Genomic DNA, 27,653 nt, shown 5'->3' on the forward strand with positions numbered 1-27,653 from the left:
GAAGCGCGAGGCGGCGCAGCGGCGGGAACGGCCCCGAGGGAGGCGGCCTTTCCCGCCCCGCTGGAACAACGCGCCGCTTGGGGGAGGGGGGATGGGAGCTCTGCTCTCGATTGAGGCTGCCTGGAGGGGGCGGCGGCCGCGCCGCCGTTATTGCCGTTGAGCGCGGCGGCTCTGCCTCAGCTGCCGCCGTCATGTGGAGAGCGGTCGCCGCCGCCTCGGCCCCGGCCAGGGTCCTGTGCCGCGCCCCGCCGCCGCCCCCCCTCCCGCGGCGGCGGGCCGTCAGCGTGGCCGTGTCCCCCGCCGCCGGCCTGGCGGACGAGCGGGTGGAGACGCGGGTGGCGGGGCTGGGCCCGGGGCAGGCGGTGACCCTGCGGGCGGTGGCGGCCGACGAGCGCGGCTGCCTCTTCCAGTCGTGCGCGCACTACCGGGCGGACAGCCGCGGCGAGCTGCACCTGGGCACGGACGCCTCGCACGGCGGGGACTACACCGGCGTGGAGCCCATGGGGCTCTTCTGGAGCCTCGCCCCCGCCGGCATGGAGAGGCCGTACCAGCGGCTCGTTCCGCGCAGCACCGGCACCCCGATGAAGGTGGAGATGTTGGTCCACCAGGGCCACAGCCTGCCCGGCGCCATCCCCGGGACGGTGGTGGCCAAGGCCGAGGTGGAGAGGTGGTTCACGGCCCCCGGCGTGCGGAGGATCCGGCTGAAGGAGGGAGGCGTAAGGGGCTCCCTCTTCCTGCCGCCGGGTGAGTGCCCCGGCCGGAGACCTTTGCCCTGGGCCCGGCGGGACCCTTCGGCTTCTCTGTCCAGAGCAAGGAAAGTCCCTTTTAAAAGAAAAACATATCAAGGACAGCACCCGGGACATCCATAGTCCCTAATAGCTCTGAACGCCACCCTGCAGACAGGTGGCCGGTGTTTTTTTCCTTGAAATCTTAGGGAGGCACTCCCAAAGGCTTGTTGGGACATGGCCCTGCTTGTGTGTGGCCACACTGCCCGGTCCTTACCGGGCAGGGCAGGCACGGGCAGGTGGCTCTTGTGAGACAGGCAGAAGCTAAGTGAGAAGAGGGGCTGTGGTGTTTACCATGTTGCTGCTCTCAGTCTACCATTTTTCAGTAGGTTTGATGTTTGCTCTGGACTGCCAGAATCTGTAATGTTCAGAAAAGCTGAAAGGCTTCATCATGTGAGCCTGTGCTAAACCCCCCCAAGGATTTTACCCTGAGTAGAATTGAATCAAAAAGGTGTTTTTCTTCCCTGTGAAACACATGCAAGTAAGCAGAGCAGCAGAAGAGATTCTAGAAAATAGGTATTCTACCTCTGCTACACCAGAGCCAAAGCTAAGTTAATAGTTGAGTTACTTCTGTTGTTCTGTGGCATAAAGGCAAAACAGATTTCTGAGCAAGTTCTACCTGTTCTGCTTGTGGGATACTTGTGCTTTATGAGGTGTGATACTCTGATGGACTGCTGGTGGTGTTGGAAAATGAAACCTTACAACGATGATGGTGTTTGTACACTTGAGCCATGATTTAAACTTCTTGTATTTCCCTGACTGTTGGGCTACTAGAACTGCCCTCCATATTACCTCTAATTTGTAGCGACTTGGTTCAGCAAATCCCCCAAGTACCACTACAAGTTATTAGGGATTTAAGTATTTTCAGTGAATGATTTCCAAACCGATAATCTCTTTATCCATTTAGATACGGATCCAAAGTCCACTGAAGAAGAAAACAACAGAGATTGAACTTTGAATTTTGGATGAAATATTTAGTCAGCATTCTGGATTTTCCATCACTGAGATGTGGTTGTTTTGATATATCCTGTGTTAGCGGATGAGCTGGATTTCTGCTGAGCTCAGTGGGAATCCAGAGATCTGCAAGATAGAACTGCATTTTTCCCTTTAGAAAGTCTGGTGTTGTAATAGTGTGGAAAAGTCTGGAATCATTGCTTAAATTATACTGGCATCCTTCTTGATGGAGGATCCAGTTACAGCATTGCTACCATACCTTTCTTTGCTCCAGGGATGGAAAAATGTTAATACTATTAAGATAGGACTCTTAAACATGAACCGTTTTTAGTAAAAGTGAGATGACGTGAGTGGGCTTATGCTGTAGTTTTAATATGAAACTGATTTCTCAATTCAGGCATAAGAGTAACAGGTGTGGGGTTTTGTTTGTTTTTAAGCAGTAGTAAAGTTGTCTAGCTCCTTTTATCCTGGTTTTTAGTGAGCTATGCAGAAACTGTATACGTGGGCATGTGTAGGCACTCAGGAAGGCAGTCCAGGATCCTTGTGTATGTTAAAGGCTGTCTTCATGAGAGAGAAACACATTATTGCTTTACTGTGTTCTGATCGCATGTTCTTGGTAGAAAGCTTTCCAGTTAGGGGTGACCAATGAGTACTTCTTTTTCTAGCCACCTAGGCTGACTGTTGTTAACTAAAGGTTACTGTTGATCGTGGCATTATGATAAATTTATCCAGACCAATTTTCTCTCAAGTAGAATATTGAACTTGTGAGAAATATTTCAGAACTTAAAGAAAACCCCAGAGCATGTTTCAGTCCTTTTCTGACTTGCTTTAAGTTAGGACGTTTCCACCATCTAGCATGCCTTGTCCAAAACTTCCTTTTTTCAAGCACCTTGAAATGCCAGAGGTCTTTTCTTTATTGCACATAGGTAATGTCAGAGAATTAATGCACTCTTGCACAAGCAGGTACTTTTTCCGCTGAGGTGGTTGTAGCCAGCTGGATCCGAGTGCATCAGTGGTGACATCTGGTGGCCAGGAAAAACAAAAAAGTAAAAAAAGAAATTGCCTGCCTGGGGTCTTTACAGTTCCAAGAGGTAGTAGTATCCTTAGCGCTTTAACCTAACATCTCCTGGTGTGGCGTACAATAATATCAAAACACGATCTTGGCTGCAAAAGCATGCTCGTTTAAAATTGTGGTTCTGATTATTTCTGTAGTTCTGTGGGACTGACTGTATACATGTATATGCATGTTTATCTATGCATCAGTCATGCACACCTAACTGCACCCACATAGCTCTCAGTTTTACCCTCTGTCTCCTCACATCTGCAGCAGCAGTTCTGCTGCCAAGTGTTACAGTGCTAATGTTGAGATAGAGCTGGTAAGTTCAGTTGATTTCATCTAGCAATGGGTGTCTCTCTGCTGCGCTTTGCTCAATGTACCTTTTTCCAGAGTTTGTGTAAGTTTTGTAGAATTTACTTCCAGGGCTCGGTGCTGTTGCCTCATTAGTAACGAGCGTGCACTTTGCTAATTAAGGTCTGACTTCTTTGTGGGAAAATAGCTGATTTAGAATACGATTGTTGTGAGGGTGGGAGGTTAAGACCATTGAGAAATACATTTAGAACTTTTTTTTTTTAAAGAAGCAAGTTTAACTGTTCACATTTTTACAGGAAGGTAAGGACCTATTCTTAGTTTGAAATAGCTAAAGTGGGCTATAGCACTGGTTCTCTAATCTCTGCTGTGCAAATGGAAAAGTAATGAGTATTAATAGAAAATGTCTTAAGCCTTCTATATTTTGTTGGTCGCTCTTCACCAGATAGTTTTTAGTGTCCTGTTTGATAAGTTGTCCTCTGTACCTCTTCTTTTTAATATAGGAGATGGCCCCTTTCCAGGAGTGATTGACATGTACGGTGATGAAGGAGGTTTGATCGAATTTAGATCCAGTCTCCTGGCTACCCGTGGTTTTGCTGCTCTTTCTCTGCCATATTTTGATTTTGAAGATCTGCCTAAGGTCATGAAAGAAATCAAACTCGAGTACTTTGAGGAGGCCGCTAGATTCCTACGGCGTCACCCGAAGGTGAGTGTAATGAGAGATCTCTCAGGACAAAGGAGGATTCAGCAGTCATGGCCAAGTGGTGGCAGTGATTTTTTTGGAGTATCAGTTTCTGCTGGGCAGGTTTAGGGCCAATAATGGAAAAAGTGTGGGTCCTGCATAGGTGGCAGTGCATATGACTGCAGAGAGTGAATTTCTTCCAGCACAAGCTGTCTGTTAAATAAATTCATGCTGGAAACTAGAAGATGCCTAATCATTAGAACAGTGAAGTGCTACAATATCATCCAAACAGGAGCAGTGGTGATAAAGATGGGTTTTTTAAAAATGAAATCAATTAGTTTAAGAAAGGATGATACAAAACTGCTCAATAGTCAGCAAAGGAAGGGATTTGATGACTTGGGATGTTGCTTTCAGCTTTACTTTCCAGGCTAGAAAAGGACAAGGCTAAATACTATTTATTAATCCTTCAAACGTCAGTTGTGAGGTTACTTTATTTGCCTGAGGCATATATCGCAATAGACTGTGCTTGAATTTCCTGCTACCTGTTTTGGGAAAAAGAGAAAATATTTGCATCAAAATATGCCGTAGGGACTAGGTGAGGTCCAAGTCATGGTACTTCTTGTGTCTGTCCGTGTTACTTTCTGGGGTTTGACGGCTCTTGTTGTCTCTGAAAATAAGACACTAAACAGGAGGAGCCTGGGTCCAGACTGTAGCATTCCAACAGATCACATCAATAATTAACCTAACCTAACCTTTTTTTTTTTTTTTTTTTTAGTAACACAACTCCAAACGCATTTAATGGCTAATCCCATTATAATGTATACTTCCTTTATTCCTTTCTTCCTCTCTTCCCCACCCCCTATCTTATCTGAAGGTGAAGGGACCAGGAGTTGGAGTGATTGGGACTGGGAAAGGGGCAGAATTAGCACTCTCCATGATCACCTTCCTGCCAGAAGTAGTGGCTGCTGTCTGTATCTCTGGCTGTAGTTCAAACACAGTTGCAGACCTCCATTATGGTGAGATGACTCTGCCTGGGCTGCGTTTTGATATGAATAAGGTCAGTGTTTCTGACGCTGGTGTATTTGACATTTTTGAAGCTCTGGATGACCCAACGAATCCTGCTAATTCTCCTTGCACGATCCCCATTGAAAAAGCAGAGGGTCACTTTCTCTTAGTGGTAGGGGAAGATGATCGTATGTGGAAGAGCTCCTTATATGCTGAGCTGGCAATCGGGCGTCTACGCCAGCACGGGAAAGAAAACTTTGAACTCCTGAGTTATCCAGGAGCAGGTCACCGAATTGATCCTCCTTCTACTCCATTTTGTCAGGTAGCTATGGATCGTGTTCTGGGGGTGCCTGTTCTGGGGGGCGGAGAGAGCAAAGCACATGCCCATGCACAGGAACACTCCTGGGGAAAGATTCAGGAGTTTCTGCACTTGCATTTGGGATGAACACTTAAGCACCTGCAAGCTGTTGCAGAACTGCAGAGGAGTGAGCTTGAGCCACCAAAATGACAGGTGAATTGGAGGGACTGGCTGAGAAAAGCTTTGAAATATGAAATAACCAAATGACTACTTAGCTACAAGTATAAATCCAAAAAGAAAGGGATTTGTTTGAACTAGCCTAAGTTATGTTAACTAGGTACACAGAGGAGAAGTGAAACAATGGTAAGTAGGCTGCATTGTAGTACAAATTTGACAGCCTGAATTGGTCATGATATCAAGTGACAAGTATCTGAAGAGAGTAGTAGGTAACTTTCTTGCTTGCAGTATTTGTGACTCGGAGAATTTAACAGCTAGCCTGCACCCTCAGCAATGACAGACTGGATCGTACCTGGGGAATGATGGCAACCCATAGATGATAAATTTTGACATCAAAATGATAAATTATTCTGGCTGTGGGTCTTAAGTTACCTTAGCCCAGAACTCTCACATTTACAGCCATGTACACTTTGGAAATGTTTTCTATGTACATGAAGCCGGTGATACCTATTTGTAATGAGGCTCATATACCTTGACCTTAGGTAATGGTCTTCTGGTGACAGTCTGTTTCTTTCCAATAAAAACTAACTGCAGAGTGGGAAGATGAAGAGTACTTTTCCTGTCATCCAGGGAGAATGGCAGCACTAGCACTGTCTTGTATTAGGGATGTAATCATCCATCTGTTCCTATAATGTCTTCGATTGGCATTTGACGCTCAGGGTATTAAAATTCTGTTGGGTAGGTTAAAGCATGGTTAAAAGCAGTGAGGATACATGGAAGTCTTACTTCTCTCTTTGTTGCTTGTTTTAAAACTAATAACTCCTGCCAATAAGTTAGGGACTAATTACTTGTGGAACTCTTTAGTAATGATGTCAACAGATGCTGATAGCTGTTCTTAGGGAGGAAGTGGAGTTGAGAGACAGAAAACCTAGCCAGTAGAAGATTAAGACTGACTGTAAAAAGCTGTCACCTTATGGTGATGATTAACTTAGAATCATAATACTTAAAAAAAAAAAATTAAAAAGGAAACAAAACAAAACAAAAAACCAAAACCAACCCAACCCCAGATCTAGGATATCTTTTCCATGACTGCCTGAGATGATTGGGGTTTTGCGTCCTAATTAATTTTTGGCTAGTGCCTTATTTTTCCCCACCACTCAGGTAGAAAGGAACAACTTCTTCCCAAATGAGTTGATCTCTTGAGAGGGTCTTGCTGGAATGGTGCCAGTGCTGAAGGCCTGTTTAACACTGGCCTCTATCAGTACAATTTCTCCTTCCAAGGTCATTTTGTCAGACCAGTTTGAGAGCTGCCCAGAAAAATACAAAACCTTCATTTATGGTACTGAGTCTTGCTTTGCTCTCAGGGATCTTTTCTCTCCAGTTAACTGTCATTATGCTGCTGCTCAGGTCTCATTAGCTTTCTGCAACTCTTACTACTCCTTATAATTTGATTGAAGTCACATGTTCTCAACACGCCATCACTGCCAATTGAACAATTTATCCATCCACTCCTTGCAAGAGAAACTCCATCCTGCTCACTCCACGCGAAATGTCCTCACGCCTAGTCTCTCTAAACTCCCTTGCTGGCTGGAGAGGCTTTTGCAGAGTTACAGCTAGTGCTTGAACCTCCACTAAAACTGGCAGCCCCAGAAGTCCAGGACCACAGCCTGCTGTGGTGCGCATATTGGTGTCACCCGGGCTTAGAACCCTGCCTTTTTTCCAAACTCACTCCAAGTTGCAACCATAGAGGAAAGGGTTGTCTGAAGGTTTCCATTTGTTCGGTCTGCCTCGTCACTGCCATCTCCAGTAGTCGGGTCTGCGTAATTGTGGTAGAGCAGCGCCGCCTCCCCTAACCCTGTTTTGTTACCTGCCCAGTTCCAATACCTGTGTCTCCACGCTGCAGTCCTACCTCAGCCTATCCATTGCCATGCAAGATGGCAAGCTGGAGGTTCAGGAATTAAATGTTAAGTTGTAAATTAACCAAAAACCAGGTACCTTTAAAGTCCTCAGACTTCACTTCTAAAGCACACGCCTTTTAAAATAATTCAGTGTTAGATGTTGTCAGATATATGCAATTTGAAAGAGAAGTAAAACACTTTATTAAAAAGCGAGCCTGTTTAAGAATTTGATGTTATGTTTTTGTTTCCAAATAGTGCATTTGTTTGGAAAGCTGAATGATATTTTTTAAACAAAGAAAGGAGGAAAAATAAAAAGAATGAAACTTTACTGCAAAGACCCTTTTGTGAAGAGGTCAAGGTATATTCCTGGACAAAATAATTCACAGAAGTGCCTGTAGAAAGCCAGCCAACTTTTGCACTAGCGTTTTGTATATGTACAATGCTACTTGGAGACCTAAGAGTCGTCGCAGACGCTCTGAAGGTTAGGTAGCTATTTCCCGAAGCACACATTAAAGCGAGTGCCCGATGAGAGCCTTAGTTACGGCCACGTTACTTATAGGGTTTTGCGTTCCTTGCCTGGCCAAACTCCCACGGTGTTTCACGGAGGCTGTTGCGGGGGGGGGGCTGGATTAGCTTCACTAGCTAAACCCGGGGGGGCGGCCGGAGGCGCCTCTAACCTTGGGGTTCCGAGACCCCCCGGGCTCCGACAGAACTCCGGCCGGCCGCCGCTTCTCCACCGTTACGGCTAGAGCCGGGCGGGGAGCGCCTCGCGGGAGGACCACCGCCCCCGCCACGTCCCACAATGCGTCGCGGAGCGCCCCCTACGCGACTTCCGGCACGGGACTTTCTCTGTGGCCGCGCTTCTCTATGATCGCCAGGTGCGGTTGCCTTCGCGCTCACTCCCCCCCCCCCGCCCGCCCCGACGTGTCAGTGGCGCCGCGCATGCGCGGGAGGCGGCCGTGCCATAGCAACCGGAGCGTTAACGGTAGCAACGGCAATGGTGGGTCCCTTCAGTGCCGGGGAGGGCGCCGGGCCTGCAGGGGTGGCGGCCGGCCCAGCGGCTGCTCGGGAGGCCGGGGGCTTGGGGAGAGGCTGAGCGGCGGCGTCCCCGGGACCCGGCGGCGGCTGGGGGGGGGGGGGGCGGTGAGGGCACGACGACCGGGGCCTGCTCCGGGAGGGGGGAGGGGGGGGGCTGGCTGGTCCCCTCCGCTGGCGCGGCGAGGCGAGGCGCAAGGGGCCGGGGGTTGTGCGAGCGGCGTCCCCTCAGGGCTGCCGCCGAGCGGCCCCCGGGGCGCCGGCTGTGGCAGTGCGGAACCGAGCGCTTCGTGGTGCGGGCTCCCCCCGAGCTGGTCTCTGGCGCCGAGCAGCCTGGGCAGGGTATAAGCTGGCCAGAAGGCAGCCCAGTGCTCGGGGCGTTGGCTGAGGCGGGGGTGTGGGGGGGCTGTGTGGCCTGTTACTGATTTCAGGGATAGATCAAAGTGGTGGGGAGTCTGGGGTGCCGTCATCTAAAAACCTGAGTTAGTACGTGGTTTTAAGGCAGCAGCATCTGCGATTACTACAGCGATTAGCTTGGTATCTGTTGCTGTGCAATTCTGATTTGCTCTATTTAACATATAAATAAATGTTTGCAAATGAAGGCAAAGTGTCACTGTTTTACTTTTTCTTGGGGGTCTAAATTTTGTAAATACTCTGTGTCCAACAGCCATGTTTTTGGGGGAAAAATACTTCTTTTGTTATTATTTTTATGTGTACGGGGATGGGGTTTTTTTCCCCTTAAGGTACTATGTTTCTTGTTCCTGCCATGTTGATGGTGACTCTTCAGGGTGACAATTTCAGCTATTGGTCACTTGGCATTTTGAATATTTTAAGTAATGTGACTTTCTTTAGTCTAAATACTGGTAGGAAATTGTTCAATATGCAGGTAGAGGAACCCTGCAAACTTGCTTCTCAGAGCGAGGGTTTCCTTAAGTAACCTCCCTTGGCAGAAGATACTATGATTTATCTATAGAAATTTCAAGTGCACTTCAGAGAAGACAAAATCTGTGATACGTGTTCTCCAGATAACCCACTATGCTGATTTTCATATTTCCACCAAATCGGATAGTACAATGGGAGAAACAAGTCAGCAGAGGTCAGGGAAGAAGCTGCTCCTTGTGCTCACACAGATCACTAACTTTGAAGTTCAATCTGGTTTTAGATGTGAGTTTGAAACAGAAGGCAGCACTGGTCGTATAAATCCGGTTCTGTCTTCAACATGAGTGACTGAGAACACGTACCCAAATGACATAACGATTGCCTACCATAATTATGAAAAATGCAATGAAGTTTCTGTCCAAAAAGCCTGATTAACTGGAAGCCAGCTGTTTTTGCTGGCACACTGGTAGCTGTTAATCAGGTTTCATGAAGCTGTTGGAGTGGGAACTAGGAATGTGATCTTCTCAACAGGAGGAGGTCACACGGGTGTTTATGTGCAGCAGACACCGAGGAGATACTGCCATGGCAGGAGTTTGCCAGGTCATCTACAATGGGACCTAGAGTAGCTACCACGTGGTGTAGACAGGATTAAAACCATGCCCATCAGTGGGCAGAAGCAGCTGGAACATCTGAGGATGCTCAGTGATATATGTCTAAATGAAGGTATATATTTATGCATACTGAGATGCATGCTCGGACTCCTTGGTGTTGCTGGGCCTTGGACTGTTGCTGGGTGTTCAGTGGCTGTAGCCATTCTTTTACATGCAGCTGCCTCAACTGTTGTCTTTCACCGTTGGGTCCAGAGTTTCCAGGGGTCTTAAGTAAAGCACCCAACACTAAAGCTCTGTGACCGAGGTGATTGCCTGTAAGATTTTGGGTGGAAGTTAGTTTGTTGGTTTTAACTTTTACAGTCCTTTTTTGGATATCTGATTACCAGAAAGGCTGCTTCTATCCACATGTGGTAGTGCTACGCTTAAGAGCAATAGAGATGCCCAAACTAGAGTCCTCCTGTTTTTGTAGAAAGGAGGCTGTTGATCAGTTTTCATGAAAGATTGGTCTCTGAAACCTTTTAAATCCAACAGACATCTTGGAATATGTTTAATGTTTAGGATAGATCAGAGTTCCTCTATATACTACTGTTTTGGATATCGTCATGTGGTTTTGATAAGACTCTGATGTGAGGCAGAAAAGTTGGAGTTAGTGCCAACAGAAAGTTGGTCAGTGGGTCAATCCTTAAAAAGCCTTGTACAGCAGCTCTCAGATTTTTCCTGAGTAATACATGTTTTCACATCGCATGGTGTGACTTGACATAAAACGGTTGGAGAAAAACAAACATAAACAGTCCAGATTGCTCTTGATTTTTGGCAAGTTGTACCTTATTTTCCTCAGTGAATCTCAAGAGGCTGTATCATTCTGTCTACTCACAGACTTGCTTTCAGACAGGAAGTTCCTAATGCACAGTAATAGAAAGTGTGGGGGTTTAAGAGCATTAGACCACATTTTTCAGTGCAGTAACCTCTTATATCTTTGAATTGAATTTCACCATGAAAGCTAACAAGCAGTGTCCCAAACCTGTGCTCCAGATGGGGCAGAGAGTAAGATCAGGAAGGTAACGTCCTTGCATGAAGCCAGTTTATTGCTTCTGAAAATGCTACCAAGTACCCCAGAAAATAAAATTACCAGACACTGAGGGATTCCAGCTTCTTAGAGTCAGCTGGGGGAAGACAATACAGGAAAGTGGTAGAAGGGGGTAGACAAGCAGGATAGGTTTGCAGTGAACAAGCCAACTAAAAATTTGCAATGAATATTCATTTCAATTTGTTTCATTTTTAGGCAAAAGCAACAACTATCAAAGAAGCTCTAGCCAAATGGGTAAGTATCTAGCTGCTTTGCAGTACTCCATGGCATGGGGTTTGATTGTATTCAGCTAAATTTGTTTTTCAAACATTTTAAGAACTATGTTTGCTTGAAACATCTGCTACAGGAATTTTCACAAAGTAAAAATTCTATTACTATTATTGTTGTTGTTATTATTATTGAAGTATAATACATTCTGTTGGACTTTCTATGTGTTCTTCTTAAATTGATATGGCTGGTAAAGATGAGTCTGTTTTGCTCTCCTGCCTTGTTCTGCTGAATATGCATTGATAGAAGGCCTGAGGCTACAAAGAGATTTAAAGTTGGGGATGTCTTATGTTTTAATTATGCTCTGTTTGTTTTACCTGAATGTAGTCCTTCCCATAGAATAAACAAGTATGAAATTCTCACTGTACTGAAGTCAGCAAAACTTCTACTATTGTCTTTTAACATATTGTCCCACATATTGTGCAAAGCTTAACCCAGAATGAGTCTCTTGCCTGTTTTTCTTCTTAAAGTACTGTGTTAATCCAGACAGTCATTTGGGGTGGTGACTGATCTGGTCTTGGAGCCTTCTAGAAAGCTGTTTATTGGCAAGGATGCAGAGGTAATTTCAAATGATGATGTAGGATGCTCTGGGGTCAGGTTCACAGTCCGGTAAAACCAGTGAGAATCTTTCTGCAGTCTCAGTGATTTTTAGATGAGGGCACAGATGTGCCATTCAGTATACATGCACTCTCCCACTAATCCTGGCCAGCTCCTAGAGCAAGAGTTTATAAATGTTTTGGTCTCTAGAAGATCTGGATGTGAGGCAGTGTGGCCAGGTACAGTTGAAAGCCAGAAGATCTGTACCATCAGCTCAAGGCACTAGTCTGTAATTGAAGACTACTTCCTTTCAGAATTTTATCATTGTTTAGTACCTTCAGTATTTCAGTTTTTTTTCAGTTTTGTTCGTATTTCCCACAAACTTCACTCCTGCTCTCCTAATAAGAACTAGAATGCAAGAACTTGTGGACATTAGCATTACTAGAGGTGTGAACTGAGTATTAAAAAATTTTGCTTTTCCTTCCTCATTCTTTCTGTCCTTCAAAATCTCAACTCCATGTTTCCTCTTAAAGATTTATTTTCCATTTGCTCCTCTGTCACATGTCTTAGAGATAGTAGACCTGTGTCAGTGAGTTTCCATTAATGTTAGGCATGAAGTGCTGAATTTGCTTTTCTGTTCATGTTATTGGGGGTGGGTCTAAATCTTCCTTTTACTACTCGTAATCTGGGTCCATGTGACTTGTAAAATTGGGTCTGGTGGTGTGTTGCATTCCAGATGTTTTTCTTCCCTTTGGCATAAGGGTTTACCTATGCCCTACAGTCAGGGTGACAGAAGTTAAATCAAAGCAACTTTAAATCAAAGCAACTTTAACTTAGCAAACACATAACCTTTTCTTAAAAAAGCGTCTGTTCTACCTGTGGTTTCTCTGTGGCTTATTGTGGTTGTTCAGCTGACCTTTATTCCAGAAGCACATGGCAATCACGATGCATTTTCTTGCTGCAAGTGCTCACTGCTGACCACAGTCTGTGCTGGAAGCTCTCTCCCTTCTACGTTTTTAAGAAAAAATGTATTTTATTTGTCAGTATAAACCGATAGATTATAAACTGAGTATAAATGCAAACAGATAGTGTGTTGTTCTTAGAAAAGAAAATGGAAGTTTCACATTTATATAGTGACTTAGTTTGAACATATTCACCATATTCTAGCAAAACATCCAACATGCTTATTTGCCAAATTGCTAATTATGAGTAAAAATATTATCACACTGAATTTGGACAGAAACTGGAATATAAGTAAATGCACAAGGCAACATGCTAATTTTTTATTAAAGTAAGTTGCCTGAAGTATTTTGGGTACATAAGAGAGAAAATAATGTTATCAAAACCTGATCTTGTGCTGTGGGATTCTTAAAGACTTCTGGCATGCAATTCATTTCATTACAAAGTAGCCGTATAAACCAGGGCAGATCTCAGCTATCTCACTTTTCAGTAGCTGCATAAAAATGGGGGAGAAGACAAGAGTACTTGTTTTGAAAGCGCGGAGTAGATTTCTCCTTTGTTAATGGACCTCCAGTCCTCCCACTGAACACTGAGTGAATTGACAAAATGCTCCCTTTGTACTGTCAGGGAGGCAGCTGTCAAAACTGGTGGTACTACCCAAATAGATACTTGTTCCAAGCGTTTAGTCAATAATTACCATCACTTCAGAATTGTGAAAGATTTAATAGACTATATTTTTTAATAAACCCAAGTGCTGAAGTTATGGCCATTTTTCTAAAGTCCTGAACTTTATAGAGTATTTAATCTAGAAAATTATCAACCTAGGCAGTAAATAGGAAATTTGTCTTTTTGCTGTATTCTCTAAAGTGTGAAATCTTCCCCCACTCTTTTTTAATGGCTAATTAGAATTTTTTTTTTTTTTTTTTTAGATTCTTAACTCTGTGCATCTGTTGAGGTTCTCTTGCAAAACACACTCCACTGTGTTCAGTTTGTGTTGTTAGGCATGAGTTCTGACTTTTATGGCTGAAGTGGGAAGGAGATTTTTCTGTCAGAGCTTTTAAGAATCTGCTTCTGCTACAGATTGGCCCTCGCTGAGGCTTCTATATGTCAGTCTCCATGGAAGTACCTTCATTCAGAATTTTAAACCTCCATCTGTTCTCCATTTCTTTACAGCAGAGGACCCCTTAATTAAATCACTCAAGTGTAACACAACTTTTAAAAAAAGCATATGTAATGTTTAAGTTCTTTTGATATCTCGAAAATAAGCTAGCCTTCCCCTCTTTACGCTATGCCAGCAGGAATCTTGATAAACAGTATTCAAAATGCTTTCTTGTTTCAGTAATACCTTTTAGTAGTATATTGGAATTACTTCTATAGTAATTACTTTTATAGTAATTTTTTAATATAGTAATTTTTAGTAATTGCATGTAGCTGTGAGCCTCTTCTTCACTTTCTCTTTTCTTTAGGAAGAAAAAAATGGCCAGAAGGCTTCAGAGGCAAAGGAGGTGAAACTGTACGGTCAGATTCCTCCTGTAGAGAGGATGGATGAATCCCTCTCCACGCTTGTTAACTGCGAGTAAGTTCAGTTAAAAACAAATTTGAAATCAAATATTCACTTCTCTTTACATTAATTTTCATTTTTTCTGCTGTCCACTGTGCAAATATGTACTTACTATGTTTAAGTGTGGCCTTCAAAGCAGCAGCTTTCTCTTCTTTTTTCTCAGCTGAGCTTCTCTTTCCACACACAGTTCCTCTTTTTAATTCAAAGATCCCTGTCACTTAACTGAGAAGATGTTAGGGTAGACTCTGTATTGATATTTGTCCCCAGAAAAAAATATATACTGTTTATCAAAAAAAGAGACTTAAGCAGGACTTTCAGAAAGAGATTAGAGCCATTTCAGAAATAAATGTCCATGCATTTGATAAGGCTAGGCATAAAAAGATAATCCACTATGTTATTTAAGTAACTCATGAAGCTAAATAAAGTTGCAGAAGTCTTGATAGTTTGAGGGTATTTTGAGTGTTTACACATCTAGTTAGTTCACCATCTAGTAAGAGAAGAATAGACAATTATTTCTGACGCAATGGTGTTTGGACGTGGAACTCTTCTGATATAGTGATCTCTTGTATGCTGTGAATTGATTATTCTTGCTTTTAAAGGAAACTATCGCTGTCTACAAACTGCATTGAAAGAATCGCCAACTTGAACAGCCTAAGTAAGTGACAAGCCAGTGATCGATTATGTTTGTTTTCTAGTTGCTTGGATAGGACATATACCATAATTTGTTATATGTTCCATCTCTATACCTATTCTTATCCTTTTTAATTCCTTCCTCACAGAAGATTACAAATGACCCTTAAAATTGTTAGTCTTACTGGAGAATGCATGTTTAGCAGTAATGGTGTATTAAAGCATGTATCCCTGCAATAGCCTTGGCAGTTGTCTCACTGTGCAGGTTTAACAACAACAACAAAAAATCCATTCAGAAAGCACTTTTGTACCCTCCAGTGGGCCTAGCTGTGATGTTCAACACCTAATCAGTTCTAGAGTGATTTAATGACCAATTTCCACCCTCACGATGGAGATAGTCTGCAGTTCAACAACTCCATAATTGCGGTATTGGTTTGAGTGAGGTTGGAGTGTTGTAGACCTGGATGGAAAAATGTTGTTCCACTTTGCAGAGGACTGAATATACTTGGTTTGATTTTGTTTGTACTTGAAAGGGGTGTGCCATCTGTCTAGAAGTGTAACCGAATTTTTTATTTCTTGGGCACCTGTCTAGGAAACCTTGAAAATCATTGGGTTACTGACTTTGGGACAGAAGTCTTAATGGTCTGACTAATGGTCAAGACTTTGACTCTGTGGCATGAAGCTGGCAAAGAGCTGCAGGTTTTGGGCTGGAGCTTCCAGGCTTTTCGGTCCCCATCAAATTGCCAGGCGGACAGACAAGGAACCTGGAATCCCATCCTTTCCAACTGTACACCAATGGGGCTGTCAAGGAGCTTGATAGACTTATTTGTTTTCATAATATGCTCAGACTTCAACAAATTTGCAAATACTAATCAGGGAAAAAATATTCCAGTAGTCTTTCCAAATAACTGTACTGTAATATTTCAATTTGAGTAACTCTATCATAAGCAAAAAATAATTAGGCAGTTATATATAAAAGTGAAATTTTGAGTGGGATAAAACATTAAAAGTCTTTAAAGCATCTTAAGTATTTTTATTAATAAAATGTAGAATTAAAACATCCAGTCTGTACCAAATATTTGGTCCTAAAGGCAGACAAACTAGAACTATGTGGTCTGTCTCTTAAAGCTACAGAATATGAGGAACTCACCGTCTCTATTGGATTCTGTGAAAGACAGAGAAAGCAGTGCTAATAGCTATGAAAAACAAGCCACTAATTATTACATACTTGCTTTTACTTATTGCAGAGAGGAAGCTAAGAAATCTTTTTAAGCGTCTACACTCTTTTCAGATGGAAAAGATTACTATTAATGTATATGCCTGATATTGTAGCTCTGTCAAGTAGATAATTCTGTGTAAAGGATCACACCCCTGTATCCGTACATGTGAGGAAGATGTTTTAGATGACAGAAACAAGTGTTAGTTTTGTGTTTTAAAGAATGTAAATGTTCCATAAGGGAGATCTTTCTTCCTTTAAAATATAGAATATCTCAGAACAAGAGTAATGAAAAACAGTAACAGCAGTTAGAAACAATTTTAAGGCATGGCTTTTTAAACAATCTGTCATTTTTGTGTAAGTATGCTTTCATTTCTTACAAATTTCAAAAGCTAGTGCAAACTTATAATCTATAAATGACAGTTACAGAGAGAATAGCTGGCTAGACCAAAAGGCCATCTCCCAGCACTCTCCCCTGTGGATGGGGATCCTTAGGGATATTCTGGAGAGTATTAGCTGTAGTAAGCTTTAGACTTACTGATTATGATTCTTCATTTTTTTGAGCATGGTCATGTGTTAAGCTGTTGTGTTTAAAACGAAAAAGAACTCTCATTGTACCTCAACTTTTTAATAAAAATTAATCTTCCTGTTTAAGAATATTTGCCAGGTGTGGTTTCATCCCTGCATTTCTTGAGACAGAACATACAACTGTCTATTCTAGATCAGCCTTGAATCTTCATCCGTAGCAATCTCTAGCCACTACGTGTGCTGTCTATGGAGTATCTGTTGCTACTTGGCTGGAACTTTCATTAGTCTTGCCGTTAATTATTGTACCATGTATTTTCAATCATTATGCATACAAGAGCAAAACGAAATCATGAAGTATTTCATCCTTAATGTAGTTAAGAAGAAGTGATAAAACATTCATGAAAGGTATAGGTCCAAAGGTAACTCAGCTACATGCTGCAACTCAGTTTGCTTATTTACATCTGCAAGAAAGCTTGTGTGAAAAATTAAAATTAGTTACACAAAACCACTGTTATTTTTTGATAGCTTTGAGTTACACTAATATCACAGTAAACCCCAGCAAGAACTTGGAAAGGAGTTTTGTCTGGGTGCTAGACTAATCATAGAATCATAGAATGGTTTGGATTGGAAGGGACCTTTAAAATCATCTAGCTTTAGTGGTCCATCCATCAAATCCATGTCTCTCCAATTTCAAGACAAGGATGTCATGCAGGACAGTCTCAAATGCTTCGCACAAGTTCAGGTAGATGACGTCAGTTGCTCTTCCCTTCTCTGCCAATGCTGTAACCTCATCATAGAAGGCCACCAAATTTGTCGGGCACGATTTGCCCTTAGTGAAGCCATGTTGGCTGTCACCAATCACCTCCTTATTTTCCATGTGCCTTAGCGTAGTTTCCAGGAGGATCTGCTCCATGATCTTGCTGGGCACAGAGGTGAGACTGACTGGCCTGTAGTTCCTCCAGTCTTTCTTTTTTCCCTTTTTAAAAATCGGGCTTATGTTTCCCCTTTTCCAGTCAGTGGGAACTTCACTGGAGTGCCATGACTTCTCAAATATGATGGATAGTGGCTTAACCACTTCATCTGCCAGTTCCCTCAGGACCCGCGGATGCATCTCATCAGGTCCCATGGACTTGTGCACCTTCAGATTCCTTAGATGGTTTCGAACCTGATCTTCATTCTCCCAGTCCCTGCCTTTGCCTTCTGCAACTTGGGCAGTGTGGCTGGAGCCCTTGCCAGTGAAGACTGAGGCAAAAAAGTTGTTGAGTACCTCAGCCTTCTCCATATCCCAGGTAACCAGGTCTCCCGTTTCCTTCTGGAGAGGGCCCACATTTTCCCTAGTCTTCCTTTTATCACCGATGTACTTAGAGAAGCTTTTCCTGTTGCCCTTGATGTCCCTGGCCAGATTTAATTCTATCAGGGCTTTAGCTTTCCTAACCTGATCCCTGGCTGCTCAGACAATTTCTCTGTATTCCTCCCAGGCTACCCGTCCTTGCTTCCACCCTCTGTAGCCTTCCTTTTCGTGTTTGAGTTTGTCCAGGAGCTCCTTGTTCATCCATGCAGGCCTCCTGGCATTTTTGCCTGACTTCCTCTTTGTTGGGATGCATCGCTCCTGAGCTTGGAGGAGGTGATCCTTGAATATTGACCAGCTTCCTTGGGCCCCTCTTCCCTCCAGTATCCCATGGTGCTTCACCAAGCAGATCCCTGAAGAGGCCCAGGTCTGCTCTCCTGAAGTCTGGGCTATGAGCTTGCTGTGCGCCCTCCTCGCTGCCCTATAGATCTTGAACTCCAGCATTTCATGGTCACTGCGGCCAAGGCTGCCCTTGAGGTTCACGTTCCCCACCAACCCCTCCTTGTTGGTGAGAACGACGTCCGGCATAGCACCTCTTCCATTCTTCTGTGTGGTTGGCCCCCCTCCCTTCTGTGTGTGCCGGTGGGGGAGGGTTTGGCTCTTTGGCTGTGGGCTGTGGGTCTGCTGCAGACCGCGCTCGGAACCAGCCATCCAACTCCTCCTCAGCCTCCCTGATGCTACGCAGCCTCCTCGCCGACTCCTGCAGCTCAGCCGCCTGCGGCAGGAGGTCCTCCACCTGGGCACAGGGTTTGCCGGCAGCCCTGCTGCCTGTCCCTGCCCCAGGAGAAAGGTCCCAGCCCTTCCCGGCAGTCGGAGGTCTGCGCTGCAGCCTCTCCCTCCCGCAGCTCCGTCTGGGTGGAGGCATCGGCCGCCGCTGGGGTAGGTGGTGCGGACCCCCAGCCGCAGCTGCAGCCTTTGCTCTCTAAGTTGAAATGTCTCTCATCAGACTTCTGTAAGGCAGCTTTATAAGCTGCCCCTATTATAGAAATCAAATCTGCTGCCTTAAAATAAGATTGGAACCACTGCCTGGAGAAGAAGGGGTACGAACTATGTAAGATCAAAACTAGCAAGTTAGCAGTTAAGAGTTCAGGTGCAAGGTGAAATAATATTTTTTATTTGGTATTTATCTGGACTGAATTTCAGCCAGGTAACCTGAGCAGCTTTGTATTCATGAGCGTGTTTCTGAGCTGTCCACCGCATCCATTCCTGATCTGTGTAGGACAGGAGGTTTTGTTTCTGTTAGGTGATTCTCTCTTAAAGCAGCCTGTTCAGAGTGCAGTTTCTTTGTAAGTAGAATATGGCATTTTACCTGACTTACAGCATTTTCTTATATTTTAAAAACCCCCATTTATTAACAAGAAACTTTCTTTTATCTATTACAGAAAATTTGAGGATTCTGTCTTTGGGAAGAAATAACATAAAGAACTTGAATGGATTGGTATGTGCTTCTTAGTATCAATTCTACGCTAACAAAATGGAGTACTGTCTAGAATGCAAGATAATTTCCCTATGTTCATAAAAGTCTTTCTTTGCTGAATTTATGTTATTGCCTAATCATTTATTTTCTCCTTTCACTATGATCTGTTCATCCTCTTACATGTTGCTTCTGAATTTTCAGATAGTCTTTCTCTTTTTTTTGTTTAAACATGCTTCATGTTTGGAGCTTCTTCAGGGTTAATTTACTACATAAAGGGATTTTAGAAAGAGAGATTTTGTTGTCTTTGATAAATATAAGCAGAACTTTTATTTGAAAACTGCTGTCTGTAAAGCTTTCTAAATTCCACTGGCTTTACGTGAAAATAATTCCTACAGACTTTTTGCATGAGGAATTTTCTACCTGAAGATACTTAGTCTATGCTTCTTTACTACAAATATTGGCAGTCCTGTGAACACACACTTCATGAGAGTCTGTCCTTTTTATGTTAACTGGCACCCGGAGCAATATGGCTTTAGGGGAGAAGATGGTGGCAGGACTGAGTCTACCAGGTAGGGGAAAATTTGTTGAGGAAAAAATTGCATCAATTTTGTTACATTTCAGTTAAGGGCAGAACTTTTTTTCAATCAACTTTTTAAAAATGAATATAGAAATTCTTTTCTTCCTCAAGAGATGCTGTATGTTTCTCCTGCAGAATGTTTCTCTTCAAAGCTATTCCCACCTTCAGAGATGCCATATCTCTTAAGTGTGAAATGCAGAGTCAATGTGTAACGGCTGGTTTAAAAACCTCTTTTTTGAGAGAATTATGAATGCAACTTCTGGCCAACAGATACAAACATACATACACCTGAAATGAATCATTCCCATGTATTGCATAAACCCCCTTCTAAAGTAGTTGTTGAATTGCATTCACTTCAGGTATGTTGCAGTGCACAAGCAGCCAAATTTGTCTCCTCTGCCCCGATGCCTTAAGAACAACTACTCTAGCCAGCTATTCCTTGTCTTATTCTAAGATTGTGATTTCTGTCCTCCTAAATATATTTCAGATCCTTTGCTCTTAATTCCCTTGAGTACTTGTCATGCATAATTAGGGACCTGCTTAAAAGGAAATTAAGATATACACGTTAGTATTTTCTCACTTGAGGTGACCTGCAGGGGGTGAAGAGTCTGAAGAATAAGGAAGATATACTTCCGCTTACCTGAGTAGTCCTGTCATTTTTCCAGGAGGCAGTTGCAGATACTTTAGAGGAGCTGTGGATCTCATACAACTTCATTGAGAAACTGAGGGGTATCCGTGTGATGAAGAAGCTGAAGGTTCTTTATATGTCAAATAATTTGGTGAAAGACTGGGGTAAGCCACACCTCTCTATTCTGTAACTTCTCCTGTAATATGGTGAATGCATGAATTAAGTCACCAAGTGGAAAATAGTTCTGTATGTTACAGGGCTTTAAGTCTCACTGATAAGCCTGCAGACATGCATAGAATCGCTAAATAGCAACTCATGCAAGAGAGTAAAAATAGTTAGAATATTTAATTTAACTTCTAAGCCCAATGGAGTTTGTTCTTTGAATCATCTTTCTCAGACTTCTTTTAAAATGCATGCCTGTTCTTTAACCTGATACCAGTTCAAGCCCAAGCAATCCCTATCCTGCTGTATCCCATACTATTTACGTTTGCACTGAGTTTGAAAGGAACGTGTGGTGCAGATGTACTTTCTATGTTCCACAATCTGGTTGGTGTTTTCACCTTTGTGGTTGCAGCAGAGTTTGCGAGACTGGCAGAGCTGCCATTACTAGAGGATCTGGTGTTTGTAGGCAATCCACTACAAGAAAAATACGCCTCTGATCAGAAGAACAATTGGATTGAAGAAGCAACCAAACGGGTACCCAAGCTGAAAAAGCTGGATGGTGAGTTTGGGGCATGAGGCAATTGGTGTGAGTTAACAGCTTAATATAAAGACAACCACAGGGAAATTAATCACAACCTCAGAAATTAATCTGTGTGCCTATGTAATCAATACTCCTCCCTCCACTCTTTGGAGTTGTTCAGAAGTAGTTATTCAGATCTCGGCTGCGGGATCTTCTGAGAGTGTTTGATGGATTTGGAGTGTTAAATCCAAGTGGTCTTGCAGCGTACAGTTGGGCTTTACTCTTGAAGTTAGCCAGTCAAATAGTTTTAGCATATAACTAATAGTGAACTGAAAGATTTAGCATTAAATAAGCTAACAAGGCTTTCATCTGCCAAGCTGAATTACAGTTTTCCCACCAAATTTGATTTACAGTTTTCCCAACAAAAGAGGGTGACATGGTGGGGATGGGGATAGACAGGGATATGCTCTGTTTTGCTTCTGGCACAAGGACAAGTTTTCAAAACTTCATGCAAGTTTCCTAAATGCCTGAATATCCCCCTCTCGTCACTGTAGTAAGCCTCAATTTGTGAGCTGTCCTCTCCTTTTTAAGAAGTCCCTGATATGAAAATATATTGAAGCATGTTCTGCTTTAAAAGTGAGATAATTTTAAAATCTATTTTTAAATATGTTAATTTCTGTTAATGGAGATGTTAGCTGTTCACTATTATCCCCTGTTTACTAAAGCAATGGAAGAGGACAGCAGGACTGGTCAGTAATAAAGAGTCAGAGTATCAGCAGGGAAGGTACAAGTGTAGGGATGGCAACGAGAGGACAGCTTCATTACAGGGAGCAATAAATAGGAAATCAAAGCCAGATCAACTGAAGCAATAAGAATTATTAGGAAGTGGAAGCCTGGTGAGAGAAGTGTACTGCTATGAAGGATGGCCTGCAGTAGTCCATTTGCTGTTGTAGTAGGAAACTTTTTGAGAGTGAAACAAAAAATGGCATAGGGCAAATATCTGTACAGGCAAAGAGTAACCTTGTTAGTATAAGGTTAGACCCTTAGTTCCTTAAGCATTTCTGCAGCCTGGAGCAATGGCCAGCTCTGAGTTAGGCAGGTACATTTCCTATGCAACATAGAAGGAGGATGATGTTTAAGAATGGAAACCACAAAAACTAGAATGTTGAGCAAAAAAGATGTCAGAAACGCTGTAACTGGCCATAAGGTTCTTGCTCTTACACTGTCCCATGGTCCTGTTATGCTTATGTACTATATGTGAGATGACTAATCTAGGGACCTCAAAATTATTTAAATGGTTGAAGATGTTCTTCTGGACAAAAATTAGCACTGAAGGTCTCTTTCAGCAAGTAGGTGTCTCCTTTCTGTTAGTCCCTGTGCCAAGAACCCTGCTCAGCAGTTAGGTGCGTAAAGCACAACAGAAACCAGGCTCTGGTGGTTTTATTTTCCATTTCCTACCTGTGAAAAAAGAAACACAGCAATCTTAGAGTAAGCAAAGGGTTCTCATCACAAAGCCTCACCACAGTTCAAGTCTCTGCCTCAAGCTCAGCAAAGCATCAGTATGACCCAGTTCCCATTACCCAGGTGACAGCGCAGGTGAATGGACATACACCTTCACACCCTGTTGTTCTTGTACTAGTTATTTAGGCATGTATTTGATTGTGCTATTTCAGCATGCTGTGAGCTTACCTATACTATTGGGTTTTGCTACTGTGGGGAAAATTTAGAACTTGATAAATCTTTTTGGGTGCTATTAGCATTTCAACTTATTTTAAATTCATGAACACATCACTATGAGGTGGTGCAAACCCTGCAGACTGCCACAATCTGAGGTGCCCTTGATCAACATGGCAGTTAAAAAGTGATATTTTTTTTTAAAAGTACCCAAGGGGTGGGTATAGACTGATGCTACTGTGCAATGCAGCTTTATTCCATGACGTCCAAGTTATCCCTAAGAGATGTGACCATATTGCTTCTTGGATCCATGTTAATGTAACTGTATTGTGTAGTGTGGACATCCTAGTTAGGTATCAGTGAGGAGGTATCCCATACTAACTTGGTCATCTGTGTCATGGAAATCGCAGCACAAAGTAGGGGCCCAACAAGAGAAGGGTGATGTGCTAGTTAGTTGTTAGCAGTTGAACCAACATGGTGCATCTCCCAGTGACCAAGTTAGGCTGATCTTTGCAGGTCCTGCTTTAGTACCTTTTTTATTCCCTGTTACCTGAGAAGTCAGAAAAACATCCAACAGAAGAGCTCATTGGTTGAAGGCTTTTCTAGTTAAGAGCAGTTCAGGTATGCAGAAGTTCATGTCAGTTAGAAGCAGTGGCAGGAAATTCAACTCTTTCCTCTTTTTGCCAGTCCGACTCTTTCCAACAGTCCAGATTAGCTTTCAGGTATATCAGCATTAACTATATTTTTCTCTGCATAATCTATTCATAAATTTTTGCAGATTTTTTTTTCTCTCTTTTTCTCTTAGGTACCCTAGTTATTAAACAAGAAGAAGATGAAGAAGGAGCAAACTGATGACACTTTCTTCTTGGGTATTTAATTATTTAAGTAACTCCAGATAGCTCGGCACATAGAACTTTTATACAAAATGTTTGTTTTGAACAAAATCTTTGGGCAATTTTTGAAAGACCAGCTTATCTCCACAGTCTGTCACCCAAAGAGGTAGTTACCAAAATTTGGGCACACCAGTTTGTCAAGTTTATGACACCTTCTGTAGAGACCAGTGGAGCTGAGTTTATCTGCTGTTTGGCTAGCAAGAGATCTTTACCTAAACTAATACATAGCTATTTTTAATCCCTGATTAGTGGTGCTTGTTGTTCACTGTTGGGTTATAATAGAACCATTTCAGCTTGTTAGGTGCAGCTGGCCAACATTATCATTGGAAACACTGAGGCCAAAAGAACTATGTTGTCGTTTAGACACATTACAGGCTTTGTTGTGTTTCATTTTGTCATGGGTCTTCCTCAATATTTTAAATATGCAAGTTTGCCTTTTCATCCCCTTAACTGTTATGCCAAACAGGCCCAGTAGTTGTGGACCTACGCACAAAAAAGGTATTGGTCTGATAATCGCTTGTTACTGGCCTTAAGTTTTTAATTGGGCTTCTCGCATTGGAACTCAACTGCATTGCTTAGAAGGTCATGTATAACGTATATATTTATTTATTTTAAAGAGGCAATGGGAATTCTTTGCATGGTTTCAGTGAGACTAAAATATCTGCTAGCTTTTTTTTTTGTTTCTTACTAAGAAATTATTTTAGATTGGAATATGTTGCCTATTAACCTACAGCTGGTTCCTAGTTTTGGTTTGGGTCACTGGTGGACATAATCCTTCTCAGCTCCAGAATTTTCCTATAACTAAGTAGGCTGATACTAACACAGAAACAAACAGTGAACAAAAGACCTGGGCTTGAGGACACAAGATTCTGGGCTTGGGGATACTCATTTTTTATGAAAGCACAGATGTAAGCAGTGAGAGAAAGTGTATGTAGTTAGTGGGGAAGGTGAGACGAGATGGAAAGTGAGCATTGGAAAAAAAAGTATTGAAGACATACTAAATGTGCGATATTGCAGGGTAACCAGTTTTAGTAAAGCCCCCTTTATGTGACAAGTAACTATTTTTAGTGAAAAGCATTAAACAACGATGAAGACATACCTGACTGCACTGTTGGATGCCAATAGTAGTTTGGTTTTTTTTCTTCTCTTTAGAGAATAGATCAAGTCACCTGAGTAGTTTTTTTCTGCAGCTTGTTTTTATTGTTTCTTTTTTAAAAGCTTTTCTTCTAATTCATGGTACCATCTTTGTTTAAATGAAAATGGCAACAAGTATATCTGCTGGTTCCAGACCAGGCATAGAAGGGATGGAGGCAGAATGCCACTCTTAATTATTTTGTTTGTGAAGATGTGGCAGGAGTTGAAATCTTGGAAGTCATGGTCAGAGATAAAAAGGTAGAATTGGCCCACATGACAGTGGTATTGATCTCAAGCTCCAATTATAATTGTAGTAGAAGATATTCTCCCTCTAATCAATTTCTAAGCGAACAGTGTGAAGTAGATTACAAGACAATCACAGTTTAGATCCATTACTTAAAATAAGATCAAGAGAGCAATGGCAAAAACTGCGGACATTCTTCACCTAGCACAAACTATTTCCAAGCAGCTGTTCTCTTGACCAGAAAGCAGTTTCTTAGTTAACTAGCTCACTGGATTTATCCTACAGGCAACTTTATATTTGCATTTAATTTCTTTTAGAATTATTCTCCTAGCTTTATCATTAGTAAAGGCACCATTGACCAAGAAGCACAATGGAAGAGAGGGTATATAGTCAACAGCCATTTCATATTGGCTTCTTTTAAAACTAAGCCATTCAGTTCACTTGCAGCCAACCACTTTTGGCAAAATGGCTGTGCTTTGGCACACTCAGCCCCTACTGACCCCATCTGCTGTGGCCGGGCAATAGGGGATTGGCTTGTGCCCTTGACGACCATAATTAAAGTGTGGTTAACGTGAGCCAGAGCTTGAGTGGAGCAAAACTTGACTTCTGAATATTACCAACAAACGGAAATGCCAAATTCATCTGTGTGTTTGGAGACATTTTCAGAATAGATCATGCAGTGCTCTTGTCCTAGCGCTTGGCCACAAAGAAAAGTGTTTGAACCTCTGTAGCTGGTCTCTCCTAGCACAAAGGCTACAAGTATGGTACATATGGGTAGGTTAAGCTCCTCGAATGAAATGCGACAGGAGAGAAAGCGAGTGATGAGCACACAGTCCAATGCCAAGTAATCCTCCTGGTTGATTTTTTAGTATCTAAATATGGTCTAAGTGTACATTTCTGAAGGTCGTGTTAGATACAGCAAATACTCTACACTTTGGCTATTTTGGGACATTCTGAGAGCAGAATAGAAACTTACTGTTCTGACTATGTGGTGATGATTGGAACGAAACACAGCTCCATTGACAAGACATGAGGGATAAGAGCAGTTCCTGGCTCTTCTAAGTGACCAATACAGGCTATATGTATGGGAATCAGTCCAAGAACTACTGCAGTTGGCGGTAGAGCTGTGTGTATTGTGTGGCCCACTGTCATCAGGTCTTTTCACAGATTTAACAGCACAAATTCTCTAGCTCTTTTTTGGGGGCTGCATTATAAATACCATCAAAAAAGAAAAAAAATCATTATTGAATGAATGGGGCATCCAGTCTCAGCACAATTATAACAGCAGTAAGGGACACTTACAGTACAAGATTTCCCTTGCCTTTTGCCCTTCATGCTGTGATAAATTAGTATATATTTTAAAACCCTTCTGATAAAAACTGTACGTCAATCTCAATGAAACAATACAGAAAGAAAAGAATAAATGGTGGCTCTTATTTGTCAGGAGATGCTTCAGATCAAAGCTGGGTGGAAGGTTCAGCTTAATGTTGCTTTGCCTGATGAATCATGATTATTCTCAAGAACAGATCAACCCCCCCTGAACTTTTTCTCCTCCAAAAAGAAGTAAAGTTTCCCTAAATTTTAAAATTTGCACTTTAAAATTATGCACTGGATGTGGTGGAAGACATACACAGGTGGTAGAATTTAAGCAGCTGATTTGCATATTGATGGTGCTACACCATGTCATGTATAAGCTAACAGTGAAGCTCGGCCTGCACGCCCATAGGGAGCAGCTGAGTAAAATGTTGAAAGGCTTGTCTTTCTGTATTACTCTTTGCTCTTCCTCATCACACCACATCCAATAAAGTTGTAAGCACATTATTATTCATGGATGAAAAGAGCACCCATGTAAAACTTGCAAGCCATGTGGAATTCTGCTTTTCCCAGTGAAATTATGGAGGATTAGCATCCACTTTATTCCTTAGAGAAATATCCTAAAATTAAATTAGTGATAGGAAATAGCTAGGTTTTTTACTTGCTTGTTAGCACACTGACCTCTCTTCGAAGAGCTGATGTATGCAGTGATTATATTGAGAACTGCTGGAAAAATGTGAGAAGAGACCTGAGAACCAGCAGATGACTCAGGTTACACCAGAAGTAGACTAATCTAGAAAAATCTTCAAGCAAGAGAGCACTTTTAACATCCCCTTTGGCTATCTTTTGTATACAGTAATTTTGTAGCATGACCAAACTGTTATATTTGCTGTGTTTAAATTATTTAGGCCTATGTTTATAAATGTTATTCTGTGAAACTTGTTTAAAAATAATATAATGTTATTTTATACAAACGTCTTTGGCTGTTGTGTAATGAAATAGTTGAGCTTGTGGAGAGCGTTCAGAAATTAAATTGTGTTCTCATTAAACTTTCCTAGCTGCTCAGGGAGCAATGTATTTATAGTATGTAAATGCTGTTCCTTATTGCCTCTATATTTTAGAATAGAAAATAACTTAGACTTTAAAAATGCTGATATATTGTGATTGTTGTCATCTGATACATAAATATTTTTGAATCTTTTGAGACATTGCTTGTCAGACTTTGTTCTTAAGTCCTGAGAGAAGAGTATACTACTGCTGTATGGG

General features: G+C 42.3%; 2 protein-coding genes across 5 annotated transcripts; both read left to right on the forward strand.

Moving 5' to 3' along the window:
* The first annotated feature begins 127 nt into the window (after positions 1–127).
* On the forward strand, positions 128–7,493 carry LOC104323556 (acyl-coenzyme A thioesterase 5-like). The gene is made up of 3 exons (XM_009927267.2): positions 128–744; positions 3,609–3,811; positions 4,662–7,493. Exons 1-3 carry the CDS (start codon positions 192–194, stop codon positions 5,235–5,237), a joined length of 1,332 nt encoding a protein of 443 aa, XP_009925569.2. The 5' UTR covers positions 128–191; the 3' UTR covers positions 5,238–7,493.
* A 489-nt stretch (positions 7,494–7,982) lies between these two features.
* Positions 7,983–27,593, forward strand: DNAL1 (dynein axonemal light chain 1). 4 transcript variants are annotated; one of them, XM_069784338.1, is made up of 8 exons: positions 7,983–8,043; positions 10,973–11,011; positions 14,008–14,117; positions 14,702–14,757; positions 19,207–19,262; positions 20,484–20,610; positions 21,021–21,167; positions 23,608–27,593. In XM_069784338.1, exons 3-8 carry the CDS (start codon positions 14,083–14,085, stop codon positions 23,652–23,654), a joined length of 468 nt encoding a protein of 155 aa, XP_069640439.1. In that variant the 5' UTR covers positions 7,983–8,043; positions 10,973–11,011; positions 14,008–14,082; the 3' UTR covers positions 23,655–27,593. The 4 variants fall into 4 exon arrangements, with proteins under 4 accessions (XP_069640439.1, XP_069640437.1, XP_069640438.1 ...); XM_069784336.1 differs by lacking the exon at positions 7,983–8,043 and adding an exon at positions 8,066–8,165 and having other exon boundaries at positions 21,024–21,167; XM_069784337.1 differs by lacking the exon at positions 7,983–8,043 and adding an exon at positions 8,066–8,165 and having other exon boundaries at positions 21,075–21,167.
* The last annotated feature ends 60 nt before the right edge of the window (positions 27,594–27,653 follow it).

This window comes from Haliaeetus albicilla, chromosome 5 (genome assembly GCF_947461875.1).
Source record: "Haliaeetus albicilla chromosome 5, bHalAlb1.1, whole genome shotgun sequence".
NCBI lineage: Eukaryota > Metazoa > Chordata > Aves > Accipitriformes > Accipitridae > Haliaeetus > Haliaeetus albicilla.